The sequence below is a fragment of the Panthera onca genome, chromosome E1 (assembly GCF_046562875.1).
Source record: "Panthera onca isolate mPanOnc1 chromosome E1, mPanOnc1 haplotype 2, whole genome shotgun sequence".
In the NCBI taxonomy this organism is placed as follows: domain Eukaryota; kingdom Metazoa; phylum Chordata; class Mammalia; order Carnivora; family Felidae; genus Panthera; species Panthera onca.
The window spans coordinates 40,659,137-40,684,945 of NC_138352.1; the positions used below are offsets into that span (position 1 = coordinate 40,659,137).

At 48.2% G+C, this 25,809-nt stretch overlaps 1 protein-coding gene and 1 long non-coding RNA gene across 12 annotated transcripts in view; one reads left to right on the plus strand and one right to left on the minus strand.

Moving 5' to 3' along the window:
* Positions 1-25,809, plus strand: part of HNF1B (HNF1 homeobox B) — an 82,879-nt gene that overhangs the window by 34,610 nt on the left and 22,460 nt on the right. For 2 of the 11 annotated variants that reach the window (XM_060646641.3, XM_060646644.3), the window contains exons 6-9: positions 5,421-5,556; positions 9,590-9,784; positions 12,441-12,559; positions 20,480-21,415. In XM_060646641.3, the coding sequence (XP_060502624.1) occupies positions 5,421-5,556; positions 9,590-9,784; positions 12,441-12,559; positions 20,480-20,500 (471 nt within the window). In that variant the 3' untranslated portion in view covers positions 20,501-21,415. Of the gene's footprint in view, positions 1-5,420; positions 5,557-9,589; positions 9,785-12,440; positions 12,560-20,479; positions 21,416-25,809 lie in introns of those variants that run through there. The other 9 variants (XM_060646643.3, XM_060646645.3, XM_078437452.2 and 6 more) reach the window with 6 other exon arrangements.
* Positions 741-20,721, minus strand: LOC132687964 (uncharacterized). The gene is made up of 3 exons (XR_009614357.2): positions 20,626-20,721; positions 5,666-5,739; positions 741-1,084 (listed from the first exon to the last, which is right to left on the minus strand). It is a non-coding gene; the product is annotated as an uncharacterized LOC132687964 (long non-coding RNA).

Below are 25,809 nucleotides of genomic sequence, written 5' to 3' on the forward strand. Positions count from 1 at the left end.
ATAAAGGAGCAAGCCGGGTGGGACGCTGTTTGTTTTGGGGCAGGCAATGACATTTGTGTTGATAAAATGTTCATTCGTAACCCCCCCCCCCAAGGCCTCCAAAGCCAGTCTTTTAACCTTAGAGAGTATTTCACTTTGAAACACCCCCCTCTTTCTCTTCGCCACACCCTGGTGCCGGCAAGGAGAGAAATTAAGTCAGGATGTAGTGGGTGGCAGGAGATGGAGAGAGGCTTCTTGAACTGGGACATCAGGTGGTAGTCAGTGCAGAGCAGGGCACAAAATGGCGGTGGGGCGGGGCAGGGCGAGGTGAGGCTTACAAGGAAAGTGAGAAGCACCGACTTTGAAGTTCCAGTGACCCGGTTCAAATCCCAGCTCTAGCATTTAATAGCTGTGTAGCCTTGGGCAGGTTACTGAACCACTCTCCGTCTCTCAACTATAAAACGGGCATAATAACAGTGCGGTTGTTGGGGGGAACAACTGTGATAACAAGGGAAATACTCAGCACCGTGTTAAATATTCAAGAAGTGACTGGTGTTATTGTTAATGTCAGTGTTCCTCTCTTTAACTGAAGTTTTCTACAATCATAACCACAGCCCACACCCAGATGTAAGTTTAGCACACTTGGCGAGGAATAGACTCTTTTTGAATTTGAATTTTCAAGGCTCTCATTCTCTAACAGCACGAGTGCAGGGGAGCGCAGCCCCAGAGAGAAACAAGCATTACGACACGAGTAAGGGCAGGAAATGGAAAACTTTATTCTTTGGGTCATGCTCCATGTTTCAGTGGGGGGGTTGGGGGGGAGGAGCTGCAGGTTCCTGGCTTCCACGCTCAAGGTGGAGCCGCACACATTCCCTCAAGGTGTCTGACCCAGGGGCAGGTGGGGGCCGGCGTGGGGGAAGGGGACGGGGAGCAGATGCCATTTTAGACCTTGACGTGTGTGCTGTGTAGGCAACACAGGAATGGTGAGTCACAGGTGATTGAGTCCCCAGCTCCCTGGAGGAAAAACAAAGTGTAGTTTCCAAGAGGAGTGATGGCTCGGCCAACTCTCGTCTCGGGGACGCGAGCTGCTTTCCCTGGTAGTGGTCTGTGCAAACAAAAATGAAAAGGCGCTCCTGGGGGAGGCATTTTGTAGCCCCCTTTCCCTCCCCTCATCCCTTATGCCTTTTCTTCATGAAAAACCGTTTGTGTGGCTACTTTGTAAGAGGCACAGACAAGTCTTCATGAGTCACTTTGAGACCCAAACAGGTTAAGAGTAAGGATTGCCCAAGCTGCCCTGGGGAAGAGGGTCTTGTGGAAGAAGTCTTGACTTCTCAGTGCATGAAATCCTTCAAGTCTCTGTTTCTATTGCTTGAAGGTCCTTGGGGTTTCCCTTGCACCCTCCTTCTCTTTTTCCTAAGAGGCAAGTGGCCTCACCCCAAGCCGGGGCTGCTCCAAAGGCAGCCTGCAGACACACTTTCTGCTTCCTGTTCTGCTCAGCAGTGCCCTAATGGCCAGTATATTATTGGATTGATGATTGACCAAGAGAGCACACCTCAACGTTAGCAAACACCTGGAAGCTTGTTTGCAGGGACCAGCTTTTTACTAGTCTCCAACACCCTGGTTCATATGTTATGTCACTATTACTGGATGCCCAAATTCAAGAATCTGTTTTCTGTTAATATCTAACAGGTGCATCACAGATTGTGGTCCACCAAGGCAAGAGTGGAGTATGGTTAAAAATAACATGGGCAAGAGAACCAGTGTGTGTAAGCCTTGGGCTCAGCAATCAGATGGATATGTTGCTTAACTTTAGCTTCCTCATCTATAAAATGGGGGGTAATAATGCCTGCGTCATGGGGTTGGTGTGAGGGCTGCTTATAGCTCCGCTGTCGTTTGGGTAAGCCCCATGTGAGGAGTGACAATCTCTTGTGTACTGTCAGTGGGACGTGAATTGGAAATCTTACCCCAGTAATTAGTTTGGGAAATGCTGCTGATCATTTGAGCTTTCTTTTGCACTATCTGTCCCCTCTCCCATACCCAAATGCATTGACAAAAAGCTGGCCAGATTTAGGGTTGCAGTTTGTGTATGTTGAACCTTGTTGTTGTTTTTTTCATAGATAATTTTTTCAATGTTTGTTTATTTTTGAGAGAGAGACAGAGCATGAAAGGGGAGGGGCAGAGGGAGAGGGAGACACAGAATCTGAAGCAGGCTCCAGGCTCTGAGCTGTCAGCATAGACACGGGGCTCGAACTCATGAATGTTGAGATCCTGAGCTGAATTCAGGTACTTAACCTACTGAGCCACCCAGGTGCCCCTCTCCTTTTTTTTTTTTTTCAAAAGCACATACTGGGGTGCCTGGCTGGCTCCATCAGTGGAGCATGTGGCTTTTGATCTCAGGGTCGTGAGTTTGAGCCCCACACTGGGTGTAGAGTTTACTTAAAAAATAACAATAATAATTAAAAAGCACATTCTGGATTCTTTCACATTGAAGCAGTATAGCCTAACAGTGAAAAACCTTGGCGGCAAATGGCCTGCTTTCAATACCAACACCACTTCTTGTGCAAATTTCTTTACTTCTTCAGCTTCAGTTTCCTTGTCCACAATGTAGGGGCAATAACACTAACCTCTTAGGCTGTAGGCAGTAAAGCACTTAACATAGGTGAAAGTTCTGCAAATGGCAGCATTCATGTAATTCAAACCCAGCTGCGTCCTTGGCAGCCCCGGGCTTCCTTCAGTCTTGGTGACAAATAGAAAAGAATGGTTGCATTTTAGTGGGAAGGCACTTGACCAAGGTTACCCCCAAACAGTAAGTATTTGAACTCTAGTAAAACTGAGTTTGAATTCTGGCTTCCTCACTCACTAGTCAAGGGACCTAGTGTTAGTCTTGCAACTCGTCGGGGGATCAGACTCTTAATCTGTAACACAGGGGCAGTGATAATAATGCCCTCCCTAGCTGTGTCGATACCTATTGAGGACAGTCAGTGGAAGCACATTACAGACTCTGAAGCCATGCACATTTAAGTTGTTTTTATCGTCGGCATCTGCGTTTGTCTTTCACCATTAAAATCAAACATTGAAACAGGAGAGATTACCGTCACTTCATTGACTTTCTCCAAAGGACTACATTACCCAAAGGAAGTCCGAAGGCAGGTTACTGATTTTTTTTTTTTAATGACTCTGACATTTTGAAAAACAAGTCCAGCAAACAGGCTGGTTCTCTCTTGTTTGATGTGGTCGGAATTCCTTCTTGGTCACGTGACCCCCCCAACTCCTTTCTCGATGCCCATTTTAAAAACACAAACAAACCTGTTTGGTTTTTTTCTTTCTTTCTTTTTCAAATTAACCTTGGAAGCTCTGTGGCTGACCAGGTCAAGGTGGGAGGTAGTGTCTTACCTGGGTGCTGGTGTGCGACCTATAATTTGACAAGCTCTGGGAGGAAGGGCAACTGAGTTACTCAGACACTGAATGTTTGTATCCTAACCCTAAAACGTTTCCCAGTGGTCCTAATACCATCAAGAATGTCTGGAGCAGTTCACAATGATGGGAGACCTCTATTTTCCTTCCTTCCTTCTTTCTTTTCTTCCTCCTTTCTCCCTCCCTCCCTTCTTTCCTTCCTTCCTTCCTCACTCCCTTCCTTCCTTCCTTTCTTCCTCCCTCCCTCCCTCCTTTTCTTCCTTCCTTCCTGATTTTATTTTTAAGTAATCTCTACACCCAACGTGGGGCTTGAACTTACAACCCCGAGATCAAGAGTCATGTGCTCCACCAACAGAGCCAGCTAGGTGGCCTGAGACACCCTTTCTTAATAATTTTAGAAATTATTTTAAAACTGTAAGTATTAAAATGCTTCATCACCAAAAGTGGGTGTGGGTGTGTGTGAAAGTGATAGCTCCTTATAATTAATGGGGAAACACTGGAAGCATTTCTGAAAACATCAGAATCAAAGCAAGCACATCTATTACAGCTGTTACTGTTTGATACTATTTAGAAAGTTCTAACCAATGCAATAGACATGTACACATATGAGTACTAGCAAGGAAGAGACCCTATCAGCACATGTGCTTGTGATGTCATTATACGTTTGGAGAAATGAAGAAAATCAATAAGGAAAAGACACTATTAGGAATAAATAAAAGGATTCGATCCCCCCCCCCCAAAGGATGTATGAAGTAAACACGTGAAAATCAGTAGCTTTCTCTTACTAACCTATCACTAAAATATAATGGTGAAACAGAATGGGGGCACCTGGGGCCGAGGGCTTATTGTTTAGTAGCTTTCTCATTACAACATCAGTTCCTTGACCAAAAAATAAAAAATAAAAATCTTTTAATGGATAGTGGAGATTTGGAAAAGGTAGAGAAGCCCAATGATGTCTGATCCCCCTGCAACCCTTGATAATAATTGCAGGGGTGGGGAAAGTTTCTCTCTAAAAGAAGTTCTCTAAAAGAACTCAAATTCTAGAGGCAGACAGACCTGTGTTTGAATACCAGATATACCATTTACTAGGTTATTGGATCTTAGGCATTATACATATCTACTCTGACCCTTGGTTTTTTTCATCAGGGAAACAGGGATGGCAGAAGTATCTGCCTTATGGAACTATCATGAAGTTTGTAAGTTAATGTACAAGTGGTACTTAATGGAGCCTGTAGTCCGTGAAAGCTTTCTTGCACTTCTGCCTGGTCCCCAGTCTGCTCTCCCAGAGCATTTCTTCAGTTATTATTTTTAGCAGCCACGTGTCTTTAGCACCAATAATATACAAGGTACAGAGCAGAACAGAGGATACTTCCAAATTAAGCAAGTGACAGTCCTCTAATACCCCATGGGCAGAAGAATGTCTAAGGCAGGCTAGGAACTCAGAGATAGTCAACCAATGAGGGGCACCTGGGTGGCTCAATCAGTTGAGCCTCCAACTTTGGCTCAGGTCATGATCTCATGGGTTGTGGATTCGAGCCCCACATTGGGCTGGCAGCTCAGAGCCTGGAGCCTGCTTCGTATTCTGTGTCTCCTCTCTCTGTCGTTCCCCTGCTTGCACTCTGTCTCTCAAAAATAAATAAATGTTAAAAATATTTTTTACTTAAAAGAAAAAAAGATAGTCAACCACTGGAAGCACCATAGGGAAGGGATTATTGGGTATTTTACTTCTCTATCTCCAGCATCTAGAAATGTGCCTCAGTGTATGCTTAATAATTTTTACTGAATGAATGAATGAATGAATGAGCTGTGCCAAGGAATTGCTCAGTCATGTCATTAAAAAAAATTTTTTTTTTCTGTCAGCACAGAACCCAATGCGGGGCTCAAACCCACAGACCACGAGATCATGACCTGAGCCAAAGTCAGTCGCTTAACCGACTGAGCCCCTAGGTGCCCTGAGTTATGTCAATTTGGACACTGCTTTTTGCAATCCCAGCTCCACTCATGGTGTTTTTGTTTTTTCTCTCCAGCAGATCTCAGTCTCAGGAGGTGGTCTGCCCCCCGTCAGCACCTTGACGAATATCCACAGCCTGTCCCACCATAATCCCCAGCAATCTCAAAACCTCATCATGACCCCCCTCTCTGGAGTCATGGCCATTGCACAAAGTAAGTTCTGTTCTTGGTCAGAAAACTTCGGGGGTAAGTAAGGAGAAGTGTGGGAAGTAAGTCAACCTGAGTTTCAAAACAGTTCCTAGCAGACCCCCTTCAAACTCACCCACCACTTGTAGGATTTGATTCCACTTGTTTAGTTCCTTTTCTCTCTCCTCAACCGTATTTGGATTGTTTAGCCTAAAGAAAGAGAAAATAACAGAATCAAGGTGAATCTTGGGCACAACTCACCAGCTGTGCATCCTGGGGCAAATCATTAACCTTAATGAGGTTCTGTTTCCTCATCTGTAAAATGGGTTGCTGAGGTGATTAAATAATAGTGTGTAGAAACATGCTTGCCAATCTATAAGGCGTGAGTATGTATAACATCATAGCTTATACTTTTGTCTAGTGTTCATTTCGACCACTAAGTTTACGGTGGATTTTCCACAAAGTTATGCTGATGTTTCTTTGTGTTGGCAAAGATGGAACAACAATGGGCTTCCTTCTAAACAGGGAATTTCATGTGGTCATGGGACGCCTGTTTGCCCAGTGGTGCAAGTCCAGTGAGAGGGAGCTCTGAGGGAAACTGGCGGAGCATCTCCGAGTCTTTAAGGAGAAACATGGCTGGAGACTGGTGAATGGATCAGGTCCTCCCAGGTCTAGGAGGCCCTCATTCCACATCCTCACAGATGGGCCTGTTCAGGGCATGGGAAGGCTGACTGGGGCCATGTCTGTGGATGGCTCCCTCAGAATCCTAATGTGGATGAGTGTTCAGTGTGTTCTCAGCTCAGTCGTGACAGCTAAGGCCAAGTCACCACTGTGACCCTGGGAAGCGCTCCCAAGAAGTCTCAGGAGGGATCGAAGGAAGGCGCATTGCTCATCTTTGTTTTAACTGACATTGTTCCTCTGCCCTTGTGGCTGCACCGACTCCTCTGTATTTTATCACCTTTTCCTGTTTCTCTCTTCTCTCTCTCTAAATCAGCCCCAGCAAAGTAGCAACTCATCCCTTCTGAGGAGACGGCTTATGTGTTCTTTGAGGGCAAAACAGGGCTGGGCCTACGGGAGGCACGGCTTTCCTGAGTATGTGTGGCTCTCACTGTATCCTCAACTGCTCAGAAATGGATGTACCCAGGGGCGCCTGGGTGGCTCAGTAGGTGAGCGTCCGACTTCAGCTCAGGTCATGATGTCACGGTCTGTGCGTTCGAGCCCCACATCGGACTCTGTGCTGACAGCTCAGAGCCTGGAGCCTGCTTCGGATTCTGTGTCTCTCTCTGCCCTCCCCCACCCCCCGCCCACTCTGTCTCTCTCTGCCTCTGAAAATTAAACCTTAAAAAAAAAATTTTTTTAAAGAAATGGTTGCACCCTGCATTTCTTTGCAGAGAGAAATGGGAGTAGAGAAGCATTTAGAGGGCTTACCAAATAAAAATTTATTTTGAACTTACTGCCTTTTCACAGGAATATGGTAACCAGACTAACACCAGGGTTTGAGAATGAGATAGGATATCTAAACCCAGCTTGCTCGCCTTCTAGAAGATTTGAGTAAAAGACCCATGAGTAAGATATGCCACCTCTTTATTTCCACGACCAAAATGATACATGAACCATCCCACTTGCCTCTTTTCTTCCCACATCAAGCTTTGGCCGACAGCTACACAATTACATATTTTCTTTTTTTTTTTAATTTTTTTTTAAATGTTTTTATTTATCTTTGAGACAGAGAGAGACAGAGCGTGAGCAGGGGAGGGGCAGAGAGAGGGGGAGACACAGAATCCGAAGCAGGCTCCAGGTTCTGAGGTGTCAGCACAGAGCCCGATGCAGGGCTTGAACTCACAGAGTGTGAGATCATGACCTGAGCTAAGTCAGACGGACGCTCAACCGACTGAACCACCCACGCGCCCCCACAATTACATATTTTCTTAGGCACTATCTGAACTAAAATTTTTCCTGGAGCTATCCCATATTTTTCAATCTCGTTCCTCCTAATCTCCTCACCCACACTTGTCTACCTTCTCACTGTAGTCCTAATCTACTGCAGGTGGGCAGCACCAGAGTGTAGGTGGCCCTTGGAAGGGTGTGCGTGTGCGTGCGTGCGTGTGCTTGGAGTGGAGGGAGCATGAACAATGGTGAGCGTCAACAGAAAACCCAGCTGAGACACATGGTCCTACCCTACAGAGTGTCAGGATGAATAATTACTTGCAGGCACCTTCATGTGGCCAACTGTTGGGTTGAGTGTGTGGGTCCTGCCTGGGGACCACAGAGGCCCATGGAGAAGTGATAACAAAGGCCCCAGCACTGCCGACTCCTCACACTCTCTTCATCCCCTGGGCTGCACAACATGCTTCTAGGGCAGGAACCAGTGCGCAGAAAGCAGGGGAAAAGGCCACGAGTCACACTTCGCGGGAGCTAGGATGACATCAGTGGCTCTGGATCCTGGAATTGAGGCACAGCAGCATCACAGACGGTGTTGAAAATAAGATTCCTGGGCCTCACCTCGGAAGGTTCTGACTCATTAAGTCTTGGGTGGGGCGGAGGAATGTGTATTTCTTAAAGAGCTCCCCCAGATGACTCTAAAGCACAGGCAGGTTTCAGAACTGTGCCCTCAAATGTCATCCACTCTAGGCAGGGTAATTTGCTTTTCTGGGCAGGGATTTCCCGAAAGAGCAGCTGTAATGGGCTCCCCGGGGGAACAGCAAGCATCTGGGGCCTCCCAGGAGACAGACCACAGTGGAAGGCAGAAGAGGGAAACAGGATATCAGGGTATCAGGTGAGCCCCTGGGGAATGGGAGATAGTGCTGGTCTGAGGGCGATCAGAGGACCCGGCCCCATCCCCACCCAGGGAAGCCAGGAGGGGGCTTCTTCCTTCACTTCCGCTCAGGAGCCTTGCCTTTTAGGGTTCTGATAACAGTATCAGCTAAAGCCCTGAGTAAGCAGCAGCTGAGGTCTTTGTGCTATCTCCCTGGAAGACTTCCCACAAACCCACTTCTGGAACCCTCTCTGTTTCAGGAAAGGCTCTCGAGTTGTCCCTTCTACACTTGCCTAGACACCTTTTTCTGGATTTTCTTCTTCCCTCCCATCCTGCCCCCCATTTCACAGAAAGCACGGTCAAAGGAACATTGACAGCCCCAGGAAAGAGGTCAGGGTGTCTTGCCCCTGATCCCCTCATCCCTACTCATACTCTGCCTCAGCTGTCTCCCCCACACTCCTGCCCAGAGATGTGGGACCAGGGACCCAGTCTCTGTAGTGCCGGCCCTGGTTCTGAAGAGGCTTCAGGACACAGGCATGGAGCAGTACCACAGAAGCCTCCCACCCCCAGAACAGAAAGATGGCAAGAACCACTGTAAACTAACTGTCAACCTTTCACTTACGACTCAGTAAGTGAGTCGTACCTCCTCCCAGTACCTGGACCTCTGGATGCCACAAGCCCCGTGCCACTGGATGAGTTACGTCCACTTCATAGAACTGGCTGAGGTCTGCTGTTTTTCCTGCTCTCTGCTATCGGCAAGAGAATGAGCATCTGACCTCTGTCGGGGTCTTTGCACAAGTCCACTAAATGAGGGTGTTCTGGCTTCGTACTCCTAGGACTGTGGAGGTGGTTTTGTTGTTTTGTCGAAATGTGAGTTCCTGATCACTCCTGCCCTCTGCTGGACAGACAGGCCTGGGCACTAATCTGCCTCCTTTAAGTGCCCTGAGGGCACCGGGCAGCCCTCTCAGGGCCTGGAGGGAGTGGGCAAGTAGAGGCAGCTTTCCCAGGGCCCTGGCAAACTCAAGTTTGGGAGGTGCCAGGTGACTTTGGGAGACTCTCACACCTCAGATCTGTGTAAGCCCATTTCCATCTACAACTCACCGTGGAATGTCAGCAGGTCGATCTCTCCAAGCCTCAGTTTCTTTGTCTGTATAACGGATCTAGAAAGTCGTTTCCTGTGCAATCTCTCAAGCAAAGCTCAGCCTTGCCTGGCTCACAGCAGGGGCTCGGTGGGTGACCTCATCCATGCACTCAACCCTCCCCTTCCCGGAAGCCACCTCTGATCTTTCCTTCTTGCTCCCACAGGCCTCAACACCTCCCAAGCACAGAGCGTCCCTGTCATCAACAGTGTGGCTGGCAGCCTGGCCGCCCTGCAGCCTGTCCAGTTCTCCCAGCAGCTACACAGCCCTCACCAGCAGCCCCTCATGCAGCAAAGCCCCGGCAGCCACATGACTCAGCAGCCTTTCATGGCGGCCGTGACTCAGCTACAGAACTCCCACAGTAAGGATGCAGGCGGGTTGGGGGGGGTGGGGCGGAGGTACCAGCAAGGGCCCTACGCAACCCACCTCTGCCCTCTCTGGATCTGTACTTGCTTGGAAGTATACTGATTTGGTCACTTTTCTCTACCTGTTATCAACCCAGACAGTGTCTCAGCATGACCTTCCTGTGGTCTGTGCCTTTCCTAGATCCCCCCCGCCCAATTCCTGGGGGGCGGGCAGGTTTGAAGAGGACAGTTGAGGGCCCACTTTACATAAGTGGAGTTGGAGAAAGAAAGCAGGGTGTAGCACATGTGTGGGACACATGCCACTGTTGCCCACTTTGGTACCCATGGAAGATATCACCAATCAGCCACAGTACCTTTTCCTGATGAGCCTCAACTTAGCCTTTTCAATCTGAAAGTCTGAGCAGCCATTACCAGATGGCAAGAGTGGGAATGCAATTTGCATCCCATGTGCCCTCCCTGAAATTGAAGAATCTTCTAGAATCCCCGTGCTCTCCAATTTACACACCCCGAACATCTCGAATTGAGAATCATGAGCACAGGTGGAAAATGCCATCTGCATGCCATCCTGGATAAGGAATATTAGCACTTCTCCCCTCCCCCAACCCCCCCCCCCCCCCCCCAGTTCTCATATCCTATTTCTACACCTACTCTCAGTCCTGTCTTTCAACCACTTATTTCCCACCCACAGCCAGCCACTAGATCTCTGCCCTCCACCCTGAGCCCCAGGCCCCCAGCCCTCTGGCCATGTCAGGATACAGCCCCTGGCCTACAAGTCTGGGGAGAAATCATGGCAGGCACCATCCCACAGGAACACCAGAGAAGTCTCTGTAATAGAGTGATCATCTCTTGGAGCCAGACACACCTAGATTTAAATCCTGGTCCTGAGACTTACCAGTTGTGTAGCCATTGGTAAGTTACTTAGCCACTCTCTGGGCCTCAATTTTCCTCATCTGTAAAATGGAAATAATAATGTAGAGTGATAATGGAGATGAAGTAAGACTTGGTATGAACCGTGTTTGGTGAGCATAAGAGTGAAAGAAATGCAAGTCATTGTTTATTAAGGGAGTTTTTAATAAGAGGAGGCAGGAATGGGGAAGGGGAGTTTTGTTTCTCCCCGGCTGCCTCAATCGGAACCATGGGTCTAAGGAAGAGCAACCAAGTTCGGCCTTCTATCCTCAGGCTCTGTCCCCGCCTCAGGCCTGTGGAGCTTGTTTCTATGCACCATCTCACATTCCAATCACATTTTTTTTTTTTTTTTTTTTTTTGTGGCTTTAAAAAAAAATCTGCCATAGCCTGTAGCAGAGTCTGGGACCATATGTCATACCCCACTTTCTGTCTTTTCAGGGCCTGGCAATATGCCCCCAATTGTCCCTGCCCCCTCACCTGGGCAGGATTCCTCAGTGGCCAGGCCTAGGTGGGACAGCCAGACACTGGTCACCAGTGACCTGTGGACCACCAAGGCCCAGCTAGGGGCCCCCGGACCAGGAAATAACCGGCCTCCCTCCACAGGAAGGACAAGCTGGGCTGGCAAGTGGTGACATTTACCCCATTCCCTACTAGAGGATGCTTTGGTAGAGAATAAACTGCTCCCTCCCTCATGGCCCAACAGCCACATGCTTCTGTTAGGTCATGTGACCTGGAGTTTATATGAATCTAATGGTCAGTTACAGAACTCAAAAGGTTCTAGACTTGGTGAACAAGTACTGTTAAAGCTAAAAACCGAGTCACATGCTCCTGGAGGTTTTATTTGAATCTTGTCTCCCTTCGTCATCCTTCCTATTTCTGCGATGGCATGATGTGACATACGATGTCATTTTAGTGCAGTCTGGAACAACCCAGATTTATATAATTATTTATAATTGTATAATTGTTGATTATACAATTAACTATATCCATGTCTAATTATCATTGTTAATTCATTTATAATTGCTTGCATGAGGCCAGGTGCTTGAGTCATGGCAGATACAACAAGCATGCGCTGGCCAGCTCGTTTATGTTTGCTAACTGCTTAGAACTTTTTTTTTTTTTGTCTTAAAATCTCTGATGCGTCACATATGCCTGAGGGGGCCACTTGTTGATGTCTGGGCACCTAACATTTTATTGAAAGTCAGGAGAACACGGGGCGCCTGGGTGGCTCCGTCGGTTGGGTGTCCGACTTCGGCTTGGGTCATGATCTCACGGTCCGTGAGTTCGGGCCCCGTGTCGGGCTCTGTGCTGACAGCTCAGAGGCTGGAGCCTGCTTCAGATTCTGTGTCTCCCTCTCTCTCTGCCCCTCCCCCGTTCATGCTCTGTCTCGCTCTGTCTCAAAAATAAATAAACACTTGAAAGTCAGGAGAACAGAAGTGCTGTCCACTACTACATGAAAGACACTGTGCAAAGCTCTTTGGTACAAAGTACTTTCCACATGATGTTTTCTAACCCTACATTCCTATTTTACAGATGACAAAATTGAGGTTAAGTAATTGAGCGAGGATTTAAACACATGGCTAGTGTTTTCACCCCATCACACTGCCTTCCAAAACATCGCCGCCACCACCACTGCCCTTCCGTCTGCCTGGGGACACAGGAGTGATGGGATGGGATGGGGTATCTGTAGCTGTGCATGTGCTTGTGTGATCTCAGCTTGACTCTGTCTTCACTCTGTCTCTCCAGTGTACACACACAAGCAGGAACCCCCCCAGTATTCGCACACATCCCGGTTTCCGTCTGCGATGGTGGTCACGGATACAAGCAGCATCAGTACGCTTACCAACATGTCTTCCAGTAAACAGGTAATGCCGGCAGGAAGTCAGGAGAGGGCAATGGCTGGGGCTACTGACGTGCAGACAGCATGGTGTGTGTGGACTGAGCCGTAAGCCTGGTCCTTCCCAGGCTCCTGGTTACTTGCTAGAGGAATCCCTGAGGTTACAGGGCAAAGAAGATGGGCCACAGCCTAAAGGGACTGACTGCTCCCCCAGCTTTGCCAACAAGAGCAAAAAATGACTACAGCTTGATAAATCACTGGAGACTGGGTGACACAGAGCCTTTAGGTAGTGAGACTGAGTATTCCCCAGGAGATTAATCAGTGAGCCATAGAAAAGGTGTTTCCAAGGGAGACTCAGGAAAGTCACACCCTCTAAAGAGTTTCATGCTTTGCAAGAGGGACCCTTTGAGGATTTTCCACAAGTTAATCAATGGAAAAAGGGAGTAAGCAGTCAGGGTCCTGAGGCCAATGCCCCCAGTTCAAGACCCATGCTGGACCCAGAACGCTGTAAGCTCCAGAGAATGACCCAATTCAACCAACCCATGGAGATGCCCCAGTAGACAACCTGGCCTTAGAGGGGACCTGCATTTACTTGGTCTGCTGTCAAGAAGCTTGGAATTGACTTCCTGGTGCATGAAAAGTGGGAAATCCAGAGGGTTAGTCACTCTTTCAGTGGATGGCTGGTTCCCACCTCCACGCAGGGTTGATGAAGTAGCAAAGACAACCAAAGGTGCGGCTCATCATTGCCGCTTGGACAGCTGGACTGTCACGGGACACTGAGAGTTAGGAAATAGGACAAGATGTCTGAGCATGCATGACAATTCCAGAATAATACAATAGGACCTTTTAGGAGCTGGGGTCTGTGCAGTGTGGGAACTGTTTGGCCTTTATTGATTACTAGATAAGTAGGCAACAACCTTGAACTTCATGTCAGTGGCTCTCAGCAGGGTTTGGTCTTGTTGATGGTCTTTTATCCACCTGAGCCCTGTGAATCACACCTCCTCCACTGCCACATGCTGCCGAGCAAGTTCTTTCATGGGCTCAGGTTCTCTGTTTTTCCCTTTGCCCACATCTCCTGGTCCTGCAGTGTTGTGGAGCAGTAGCTTCTGTTCCTGGTTTGCCACTTGTTTGGTTACCTTGACCTCTCTGAGCCCTTGTTTCTTCAGCTTTAAAATGAGAGTTGTAACATCTCCTTATTCTGGAGATTCAATGAGGTCATGTAGATTAAGGGCCTGGCATGTCCTGGGTGTGTGCATGTGCATTCATGAAATGCGTGCACATGCGCACGTGCACACACACACACACACACACACACACACACACACACAGCCTAGGTAGCTGGGCTCTGGAGTTGGGGAGAGAGGGAGCGTTGTGTGGGACCGGCTCTGCCACTCTTCTCTCACCCAATGGAAGATGAAAGGACACCCCCTGTTGCTCTGCCCTTCGACTCCCGTGTGATTTCCCACTCTTTGTAGTGAGCAGGGAAAACATTTATCTGTGCTCACAAATCTCAATCAGGGGGGCAGCCAGGCGCAGCAGCCCTGCTTGGGAATACCTTCCCCTTTGAAAGGTTTATCAATCCATCTGCCGCTTGGTCAGCCCTAGACAGGGCTGTGATTAATTATTCCTGTCTTCCCCAAGTTGACTTTGATGCTTGCTTGTTGAAACAGGCCCTCTGAATTCAGGAAATTGTCTCTTAATCAAAATACTTGGAGATGCTCTCTGAGCATCTGGCCCCCAAATGGCGTCTCCCCTCCACTGGACAGAGTGGCCAGCCAACCTTGAAGCTGCATGAACAGCCCTCTAGAACCACCGTGAAGTTGTCCCTAAGTCCCTGGATATTCCAGGAGTCTGGTAGTAGACTCATTTCTGGGATGATAAGAAGGATGATTACACTTGGGATAAAACTATTCACATAGCATTTTATGTTTACACTTCTCATGAACAGGATCTCATCATTTCTTTTTACTGAAACTTCCTTAGTACAAAGGAATGAACTGAGGCTCAGAGGTGGAGAGTGACCTTCCCAAGGTCCAACAGGTGATCACTTCTAGAGCTGGACCTTTAGACTCTGGGCTTTGGCTCTAAATCCTAGACTCCTTCCACCTAAACGATATTTATCTTCCAATATCCATCTCTAAAATACCCATGGTATTTGCTGCTGTTGTGGAGTTAACGGTCAGGAACAAGGGTAAAATCTAGCCCACATAGGTGTTCCAATCAGGAAACTTCCTTCCTACAAACTGAAGAAGAGGAAGCGGGGGGAAGGGCAGAACAAAGTCAAGTGAGGGTACAGGTGCTGCCTCCTGACAGCAGAAAGAACCAAGGTGAAGAAAATTTGCACTAACTCTGTTCCCAAGGCAAAGGGTCAGAAATGAGTTCCGGTGGCAATTCTGCTTTCTCTTTGTTTTAAAGTATTATTTTCCAAAAGGAGTTTTAAGACCATTGCTGGGAGTTGGGGGCACATGGTGTGAGGAGGGGAAGATCCCTTGATTATAAGTATTGGGTGAACGGCTGGGTTAAAGTTAGACACCACAAGGCGGGGCTTCTCCGAATCTTTCACATGCTGCTGTGTGCCTCGAATGGGGCCATTAGTGTGCACAGAAGCTCCGGGCAGAGGGACACATCCTGTATCCGGGCAGTGCTACTGTAGAAGCACCCCAGAGTTCTAGGAAAGCCCAGCAGCCTTGCATTAATCCTGGTTCCTTCCCTACTCGCCATGTGACCTTGGGCAGTTGATTCACCCTGCGAGACCACTTCTGCGTCTCTCGTGGAGAAAATCCTACCCACCCCCCACCACAGGATCTTCAAAGTGTAGGAGACAGTGTCTGGTACATGGTCAAGTACTCAGAGTGCTAACCCCCTGTTTCTCCTTGCCACCTGTGATCCTTTAGGAGATACTTTCTATCGACTTCTTCAAATGTAACTCACTGAACTACATGGGGTCAAAGGAGGTTCACTCCCAGGATAAAAGCAAATAGAGCAGGGACTGCCTTTGTGCTTAGCCAAATGCCTGGGCTATAGTAGACATTCAGTAAATATGAGTGAGTGAGTGAGTGAGTGAATGAATGAATTCAGAACTAACATTTTTTGAGTGCCTCCCATTTCCATAGCAGCACTCCGGGTGCTTTTCCATTCTTACCTTTCGTGGCCAACCTTCCCCACCCATTCTGCGAGGCCGACTTACAGAGCAAAACACTGAGCTTCGGAGGTGGGATCTGGCCAAATTCACACAGATGATGAACCTGGAACTCAACTTCCAGACTACTGGTCTTCTCACTCCAAATCCATTAGGCAATGCTCTCCTTCTAATATCCATTTTTAAGCACTCATAAAAATGACCCAAGGTTATGTAGGTAGAAGGCTAAAACCAGGATTTGAACTGGTATCTGATCCCAGTATTTTCCATTGTCAGGACAGACGTGCCCCAGGGCCTTGTGGATCACATTTCAGGAATCTCAGGGTGGGACTGTCTCACCTGCAGCTCCTGCCCTCCGTCCTTTCCAGAGCTTATGCCTCCCCCTCCTCCTCAACCTTGGGTGCTGGCGAGTTACCATACGAGTGGGTCTGTGCCTGAGCTCCTGCAAAACAATGCCCCGCCAGTCTGGAAACCAGACCGCAGCAAGCACCGACCTTGGTTAGAACAAGTGTGGGCAGGCTGAGAGCCGAATCCTGTTTCCACAACCTCTGTGCCTACAGCTCCACTTCCTAGTTTATAGAGAGGTCAGGAGAGGGCCCCTAGAGCAGCCACCAGTCAGGGGTGCTGACAGGGAGGTGGACAGCCTTGCCATAAATCCCTGGCAACTATTCCACAGCTTCCAACCATCTCTGCTGGTGGTCAGCCAGTATGGTGTGATGATTAAGAGCACTGACTTGGGAGTTAGGCAGACCCAGGCCCAAGATTCTACCACCTTCTACCCGGGTGACCTCAGGCAAAAGTCCTAGCCTCTCTGAGCTTCGGTTTCCTCATTTGTAACATGAAAATAATGATTCCTCTTCTGGGCGGTCATTAAAAAGACTGAATGCTATAAATCTTGTAAAATACCTAGCTTGGTGCTTGGCCTAGAACACCCAGCCCATGGCGGCTCGGGTGAACTTGGCCTCCCCTGCTGGCAACCCTGAGGAAGGAAGACTGTACGTAGCATTTATTTCTCCGTGGCCTCCCTGTGACCACACTCAGAAGGTAGAAGGAAATAACCTTCCTTGTGTTTAAGAGCATAGACTTTTCTGTTGTGAGACCCTGGGCAAGTTATTTATAATCTTTCTAGGCCTCAATTTCCTTGAAGTATAATCATTACTTCTAATTAATGGAGCCATAATTAATCTAACTTAATAACAGCAGGAAGTTATCTGTACTCACGGTCTCTACTTCCTCACCCCCAATTCTGTCTTAGGGCTATTCCTGATGGGCATTTGTCCTGACACCGCATTAGAACCTCTCCGGTCCAGCTCACAAGTGCCGCCATATTGTCAAACCCAATGGGGACTTTCCGACCTCCACCTCTGACACAGCTGATCCTCCCTCCTTTTTTCACTTGGTTTCTGGAACGATACCCATTCCTGGTTCTCCCCCACTGTGGCACTCCTCATTTCCATAGCTGGCAGCTTGTTTCCCCAACATTTAGTTGTTGGAGGGCCCTATCACTCATTCTCTTTTGTGTTCACTCCTGGGTGATCCCCAATCCCATGGCTCTGGATCAAGCATACACACTGATGAATCGTGTACTTCTGTCTCCAGTACAGACCTCTCCCTTGAGTGGCCCATTCACAAAGCCGGTGCAGCTCGGGCATGTACATGCAAATGCCCGGTGTATCTGATAAGCCTCACCAAAATAGGAACTCTTCATTTTGCCCGTTTCTCCCTACTCGCACTGCTTCGTCCTGGGGCTTCTCCGTTTCCAGAAATGGTAACCAGTTATTCAGGTGAGGTACCTGGGAGTCTCCTTGATTCTTCTCTGCGCGCCCTACAACCAGTCCATGGATAAGCTCTGCATCCCACATCTGAGCACTTCTCACTCCCCACCAGTCCAGCCCCTGCTCTCACTGATGCTCTTCACTGGCCCCAGCTTCCCACTCCTACGTCCACTCCTGCCCCACGATGGTGGTTACTGTCTGTTCACTACGCAGCAGCCAGAATGATCTCTTGAGAGGGGAAACCAATCATGTCACCCCCACCCGTGTCAAAACTCTCCAATAGTGTTCCATTGCAGCCAAGCTGAAATGGAGGCTTCCAAGGCCTCCTGCCGTGTAATCAGCCCCCTGCCGGCCCTGCCCTTCTCACTTCCTTCCTCTCCTCCCTCTTTCACCCGGCTTCAGCTGAACCAGAATTGAAGTGATCTCGCTTCAGGACTTCTGCATTTGTGGTCTCTTCTGCCCCCCAAATTCCATAATGCACATCTTTTCATGCTTGCTCCCTCATTTCATTCAGCTCAAATGTCACCACCTCCAGGAGGCCCCTCCTGATTCCCCTCTATAATTTATTCCCTTTGCCTTCAAATCACCCTAACCTGTCATCATGCTTATATTTCTACAGAGCATTCATCTCCATCTGAAATTGTATTTTGTGTACATATGTACAATATATGTACACATGTGTGTACACATACATATATATTCATTCACTTTATTGTTCAGATCTCTCTCTAGAATATAAACTCTGTGAGGGTATGGACAGGGTCTTATTTGTGGCTGCATCCCCTGTGCCTAAAAAAGTGCTAAGTATATAGACAGCCTTCAAAAATGTATTAAATGAATGAATATAATTACCTGCTTCAAAGGGTTGATGTGTGAATCCAATACAATGATGTGAGTAAAGTCCTTCCTTAGCACAGTGCCTGGTACACAGTGGGACCTCGATAAATGTTAGCTCTTACCATACGTAATCACCACAGCTACCACCCCCTTCAGAGGGAGGTTCCCTCAGATCCTCTGGGCAAGGCCCCCGAGGGGCTGTGTGTGCCAGGCCTTGGTTCTGAGGGACCACAGCGCACCCCTTATCAGCTGTTTGTGTTTAGACTCTGAAGGGGACAAATAACTCTAGTTCCTTTGACAACATTTAGGGCTCTGCCACCATTTTATTATGTGAGCAAACATTTGATAGCTGGGAAGCCCATCCCTAATGACAGGTCATAGAATCTCGCTGGCGTCTCCTTATCTGCCCTTCTTGTTTGCTCTTCTATTGAAACCTGCAAGGTCACAAGCCATTTTCTCTCTCCTTCCCTGAAATCTGAAAATTGGAAAAGGGCTGATAGTGGGAAGTAAAGAGACTCAAAAGTGGGGGCGGGCGACGGGAGGAAGAGGAGGCAAAGGGTATCAGAGGACCCTGACAAGGGCCTCAAGAATTTAAAAGGGTCAGAACCGGTCCCTTCAAATGAATGTACAGCTCAGTCGCATTCTGAAGAGGGCTCGAGGGCAGCACGGACTAGGGCGCCCTGTGTAGCCCAGTGTTAATTCTGAACACTTCCCATGCATCGGCTCACCCGATCCCTCTACAACTTCCATTTTACAGATGAAAAAACTGAGGCACAAAGAGAATACCTTGACCAAGAACACAAAGCCAGTAGAAGACTCTTAACCTCAGAGCATAATAGAAAGAACATGTGCCAGGAGGGTACCCAGAACCAGTTTGAATTTCTGTCTCTATGCTGTCCTAGTTCTAAAACCCTGGACAATTCATTTTGTTTGAACTCGTCTTCCTAATCTGTAAAATGGGCATAATGGCAACCTCATACAGGATTATGGCTGGGAGCACTGAGTTATGAGATGATAATGGGATAATAGGCCTTTCGTAGTAACGGTGGGGGGGGCTGTGCGTGTGGGTGTGTGTGCGCACGCACACTTATGTGTGCTCCTAAGTGTTTAGGGAAGAGTCTTTAGAGAAAGAGCCATTAACTCAAAAGGCAGAACTTTCCCCTTAGATGCCCAAACAAGTGAAAGGGAAAGAAGAGACAGAGGGAAGCAAAAAGGGCCTCCCTGGAGGGAAAAGGACGGGAATGGTGTGCCATGACGGTTGAAATGAATGAGGCCGAGGGCTCTGGAAGGGGTAACTCCTCTCAGGGGGTTTCTCCATCTGTTCTGGGGTCTCCTGCCCTCATCTGGGCATCAGAGGCCTTCAGCCCAGGTTTCTTGTCCTATTAGGAGCAAGCCTACAGAGAGCACTTTCCCATACTCCTTCCCTGATGGGTCGTTTGAGCAAGTGGCCATTTTCTCATGTGCTCAAGTAGATCGGCAGCATTGGCACAATCTGGGAACTGATTAGAAATGCAGGTTCTTAGGTCCACCACAAGCCCACTCCATCAGAATACACATTTTCACGGGATGTCTGGTATTCTTAGGTCCATTGAAGTTTGGGGATCAATGGTCTAGGGGACCCCAGCCCTTAGAGGTCTTAGGAACAGAACCCTGACTTCCATGAGAGGCAAAAAGCTCCTGTCCAGATGCCATTGCACCCACACCGAGCACATCGTAAAACCCACTCTCAGGGCACCTGGGTAGAAGCTTCCAGCTTCGGCTCAGGTCATGATCTTGCGGTTTGTGACTTCGAGCCCCACGTCGGGCTTTGTACTGACAGCTCACAGCCTGGAGCCTGCTCAGATTCTGTGTCTCCCTCTCTCTCTGCCCCTCCCCCCTCTCAAAAACAAATAAACATTAAAATAAAAACCCACTCTCAAAGAAAGAGGAGCTTGACTCCAGAATAAAGGTCAGTGAGTTATGATTAATTCAAGGTCCCCAGCAATTCACTTCTCTCTTCTGGAGTGGCCAGAAGATCTGGCTCCCGAGTGTTCCTAAAGGGAGTGTGCTTCAGGACCAACACTGTGGCATCGAGCAGGCACTAGGTCCTTGGCCCTTTGCCGGCTGACTTGGGTCTCAGCTCCCCTGGAGAAGACAAACCAAGGGCCATTGTCCCCGCTAACTGCACACAGCTGAGCTCTCTCTGCTCTCTCTGCAGTGCCCTCTCCAAGCCTGGTGATGACCACACATCACTTGCTTTGTGCACAGCAACAAGGACCCTATTTTCCACACCATCACCCTCCGGGCAGCTGTCACAGAAAAGCCCAGTGACCTGACAAGCACCTTCGAGAGGTCTCTGCTTACCTGACATCTTGCTGACGCTTCAGACAGCCGCTCCGAGGCGCAGCCCTTCCCTTCTATGCAGTATTGTTGCCATGCCTCTCCCAAGACGTCAAGTACTCCCATCCCGCCCACAGGCGGGAGACAAGAAACCCGCAGAAGAGGAAGAGAGAACGCTGTCGTGCCTGCATTATGCTCCTTCATCGAACAAACTGATGTGAAAACTTGAATCTGTTACTGACAGGAGGAGGACACGTGCTGTTGAACTGAGCCAAACACACTGTAAATATCTGCAGACCCCCCTCCCCCACCCCCTCCCAGCTGATCTCGAGATTTCTTTTGAAGAAGCAAATTTGTCCAATGGGTGTAAACTATAACCTACTGTAATTAAGTGCAATTTCCCCTCCACTCCCTTTCGCCCCTACCCTGTATATAATACTAAAGTGTCTATTAGTTTTCTTTGTAAAGGTCAGAGTTGAATTTTCAAAGTGATTTGCCCCCTTTTTTCTCCCCCCACGGAGACATATCCTGAGTCGGAAGTGAAGCCTCTGCCCCTTTCCCTCAGGCCTGGACACACACAGGGACTGTACGTTTGGGACTGACTGCCAGCTGACTCCAATCTCCTGATGTTAAGACACACCTCTGGATCCTGGAGGGGCTGAACATAGTGTCAGACTAACATCCAGCTCCCGGTGGGGCTAGGGGTTCAGTCAGGACACCACCCAAGAAACCCCAAGGCAAGGAAACTGGCTGCTTCATAGCACAAGAAAAAGTTACCCTTTCGGAAAGCCTCCCATTAAAACGATTTATTTTATCACCGCCCAGAGTCTCATATTTCTGTCTCTGACATTTCCCCTGCCCCGGTTCCACCAAGAGCCCCTGGTTCCTGTTCTCCTTGGAGTTTTCCACTTAGTCCATTGGATTCATGGCTACACGTCCTAGTGTCTTCACACCAGCTGTACTGCTAAGGTAAGAAGAGTTAATTCCCCTCGCCAGACTCCACAACCCCCCACCCCCACCACCAGGGGATCTGGCCACAGTGGGAGCCCACACCTTTGTCTTCCCTGCAACTCATAGGAACAAAGGAATAGAGCCAGCTCTTGGTGACTCTTGGTCATAGGGACAGATTAAAAGCGGAAAGAATGGAAACCCTGTGGGTAACTTTCTTGGCCTCGTTTCAAGCATTAATCCCAGTCTTCCTTCTATGGAGCTGTTAGTCACTAGGAGAATGGGAAACTCTTGTGGTTGCCGCCTCCTGTCCAGCTTTGCCCCTCCGGCCAGGATGCTGACGAATAAAAGCCAAAGGCCTGGACACTCCACCAGCAAGGACATTGCCACAAACAATCCAGTGCTGACTTCAGGAAAGAGGATGTACCTGTCTTCTTTGCCATCTACTCTTGTACAGCAGAGACCTACCAGCATGTGGTTTCTTGCTTCAAGTCAGAACATTTGCCAGGAGCGGTGTGAACAAGGGAATTGTGCTGAGCAGGTCGCAGGCAATAGGTGCAGTGGAAGACGCACTTCGTGGTGATCTGGGCAGATTTACTGAGTACGTATCCTACTATGTGCCCAGGACAGGGATGGGTAGATAAGGAAATGCCGACCTCCTTTGGTTCCCGGCTCCCCTGGACGATGTCACGTGAGCTGAAGTGGTCAAGAGAACATTCCTAGTTCGGTTGAGAGGAGCTGGGGCCACTGCCAAGCACCACGTGTCAAGAGAGGCCAAGATCCCCTGTCACTAGTTGAGATGTCCTATTGGGTAGCTCCTGTGAGTTCCAGGATGAGGAAGGGAATACAGGCCTCAAGCCTGAGCCTCAGTTGGAACCCCATATCTGGACTCACGTTGTTTCTGGAACAAGTATCTTAATTGGGTACATTTTAGATCTTGCATTATTGCAATAGCCCCGAGAATGCAGAAGGTCTTTTCATCCAAGCAGTCATGTGGGCAGAACTGGAGGCTGAGGGGAGTGAGGATAGGTAGGCTGGGGAAGGTTCTAGGGACTTTTCCTAACCAAACCCTATATAAACCAAGACATGTAGAAGACAACCCTGGCAAGGTTAGCACCTCCCTTCTGCATCAAGCAGGGACCTTCTATACTGGCTCTACAAGGGACAAGGAGGCCACCATGTAGGGTTCAGGTGGAATTACCCCCTCTGAAGATTTACCTGTAACTAAAAACTCTCATTCTTCCCCCAGAGCTATATGGACTGACATTTCCAGGGCCTCTCTTTACACCTGGAGCCCAGACTGACAGACAGATGGCTCTGTTTTCCCATGACCTACTGTCATTTTCTGGGAAAAGCTCTGGGGAAGCAGATTTCATTTTAACACTCATGGAAATGAAATCAGTAATGAAGACCTGCCTTCAAATGCATTAACCTTTTCCATGCCAAACAGTGGACTCTTCCCCCAACTAAGGCAGAGATAACTGGGGGGTTAGCCGCTAGATTCAGGGGGATAAGAACACAATGTAGACACCCAGGGAATCTGAGCTCTTGGCCCACGGCTGGAGGCAGGTCTTTGGTATTCATTTGGGAGCCATAATGCCCTGATTAGAATCTCCAACTCCAGCACTTAACCCCATCCTCTGTGTCCTCCATTAAATTGAGTAATGATAATAGTACCTCCTGTATAAGGTTGTTTGAGGAGTGAATGAGTTGAGACACTTGGAAGTGTAGCTGGTATGTTGTGTTATCAGTACTCTCTCATCCCACGGTGACATCTTGCATGGTCTTCCAGGCTTTGTTGCTATTTCCAGATAACCTCACCATAAATCTGATGCTTGATAAAACAGCTGGTAAAGTGGTTTTCTTCATTTCTATGGTGTATGGAAAATCCAGCCAGGGACCAAGGATGAGTCAGGGAGGGGGCATCTGAGGAAAGGAGAAAGGCCTGACCGAAGAGTCTTTGTCTCCTAAAGGGAAAGAAGGAGGTGAAATGTGGTGACCATTGCAGGAAGTATGAGAGCCAGGAGGCTGAGACTACAGCTGGTAGTGGTCCTAAGGGTCGGTGGGGGGCATGCCAGAGGAGTGCCCAGAGCAAGCAATGGTGTGGGTCAGGAAGAAGCAGGAGCAAACTTCTTCCCAAGGAAAATCAGGGCTGATGTGTTCCCTTCGAATTAGGAATTAACTCAAACAAACACCGTCAAAATCTGCTCTGGAATGTGAGATTGCTGATAGGGGCCCATGCAGTGATATATGACATATCCATGTTATAATACTTCAAACATATCCTGATTGCATCCTATAGGCTGAATACTCATGAGAAGCTGCAGTCCACTAAACCAAATGGCTATAAAGCCTGCCCCTCCCTCCCTCTCCCCCTCTCCTCCTCCCCTCTCTCCCTCCCCACTCCCTCTCCCTCTCCTTCTCCTCCCTCTCTTCCTCCCTCTCTCTGCCCCCAGTTCTGGTGCAGAGGTCATTCTGGCTAGGCAAATACTAGATTGTCAGCCAAGATTTATAACATGCCTGTATTTTTTAAATGAATCTTTGGGGTGTGCAGGACTTGACACACGCCTGAATGACCATTTTTTCCTGGGTGTCTGTACGGAGATGTGTGCATGTATAGGGAGGAAATGTGTTCTAAGGGACAGCAGAGCAGAGCAAACAAAGTGAGGGGGGTGGGGGTAACATCAAAAGCGGGACTCATCAAAGCAATTTTCACACAGTCCGTGTATGTATGTTTACGCCAACAAATCGTACAACACAAACTACATATTTCTTTGTAGTTTCCACATAATTAATTTTCTTACATACTGTCATATTCCCAAAAGGCAGGTTTCTTTTCTCTGCCCTATTGTCCAGAGAGCCTTACTAAGCCAATCACATCAAATTATTCTCAATTACGAAAGGGATAAAAAGAGAAAGCTAATTTTTTTAAAAAACAAAAACAAAAAAATCCTAGTATAAGGAAAGTGTGCCTGGTTTCCTGAGCTTTATAAGTCCTCCCATGTATCTTTTGCTTTTGGAAACATTACCTAGTCCAAAATTATGTTTCTCATTTATTTATTCAAGAAATATTTACTGACACCTATTATGTGCCAGGCACCATTGTTCTAGACACTGAGGATACATCAATGAACCAAATAAATAAAAATCCTTCCCCTCTTGGGGCGCCTGGTTGGCTCAGTCAGTGCAGCGCGCGACTCTTGATCTCAAGGTCACGAGTTCGAGCCCCACTTTGGCTGTAGAGATTACTTAAAATCAAAATCTTGAAATCCTTCCCCTCTTGAAGTTCATTCTAGTGGGGGAAACAAGCAGTAACTGAATGCGTGTGTGTGATGACAAAAACTTCTACGGAAGCAGGGAGGTTAGAGGAGCTTGAGCTGAGTGACAGAATGGTGTGTCAGGGATGTGGGATATGACAACAAATGACAGAGGGCAGTTGTCACTGCCATCTGTAGGCGCTGCTGTGAGGACTTGGCTTTTCCTCTGAGGGATCTAGGAGCCATCAGAGAGTCATGAACGAAGCAGAGACAAGATGTAACTATGTTTTCAGAGGATCCCTCTGGCTGCTGAGTTGTACGGAGGGGCCAAGAGTGACGGCAAAAAACCACCAGAAGCCATTGCTGTCATCGGCCTGAGACCAGGAGTGGCAGAGGGGCAATGGAAGTGAAGAGAGGCAGTGGGATTGTGGGTGTCCCCTTGAAGGAAGAGAATTTGAAGGCACCAAGATTTCCCGGTGGTTTGGACATAGAGTGTGGGAAGGAGAGACTCTGAAGGCCATTGCAAGGTTTGGGGCCTGAATGAAGTAGGAAACAGAAATTGATGCAGAAATGAAAAACAGGGTTGCCTGAGACTAGACTCTATCTCAGATTTTTTTTTTTTTTTTGAGAAAGAGAGAGTCGGGGAGGGGTGGGGGTGGGGAGAGAGAATGAATCTTAAGCAGGCTCCATGCTCAGTGCAGAGCCCAACACAGGGCTCGATCTCACAAACTGTGAGATCATGACTCTTGAGCTGAAATCAAGAGTAAGATGCTTAACTGACTGAGCCATGCAGGCGCCCCTCAGATATCTTTTAACGTGGCACTTTAAAAGTGGTAGGTCATGCTGTGATGTCTGCTACTATATCCCTGATGTGATCTCCGAGCTCTACAGGTGGCAATAACATGACATTCAATCATGTATCCAACCAATATTTATTGAGTACTTACTATGTGCCTACTCTTCTAGGCATGGGGAGAAAAGCTGTTAAAAAAATGTCACTTTT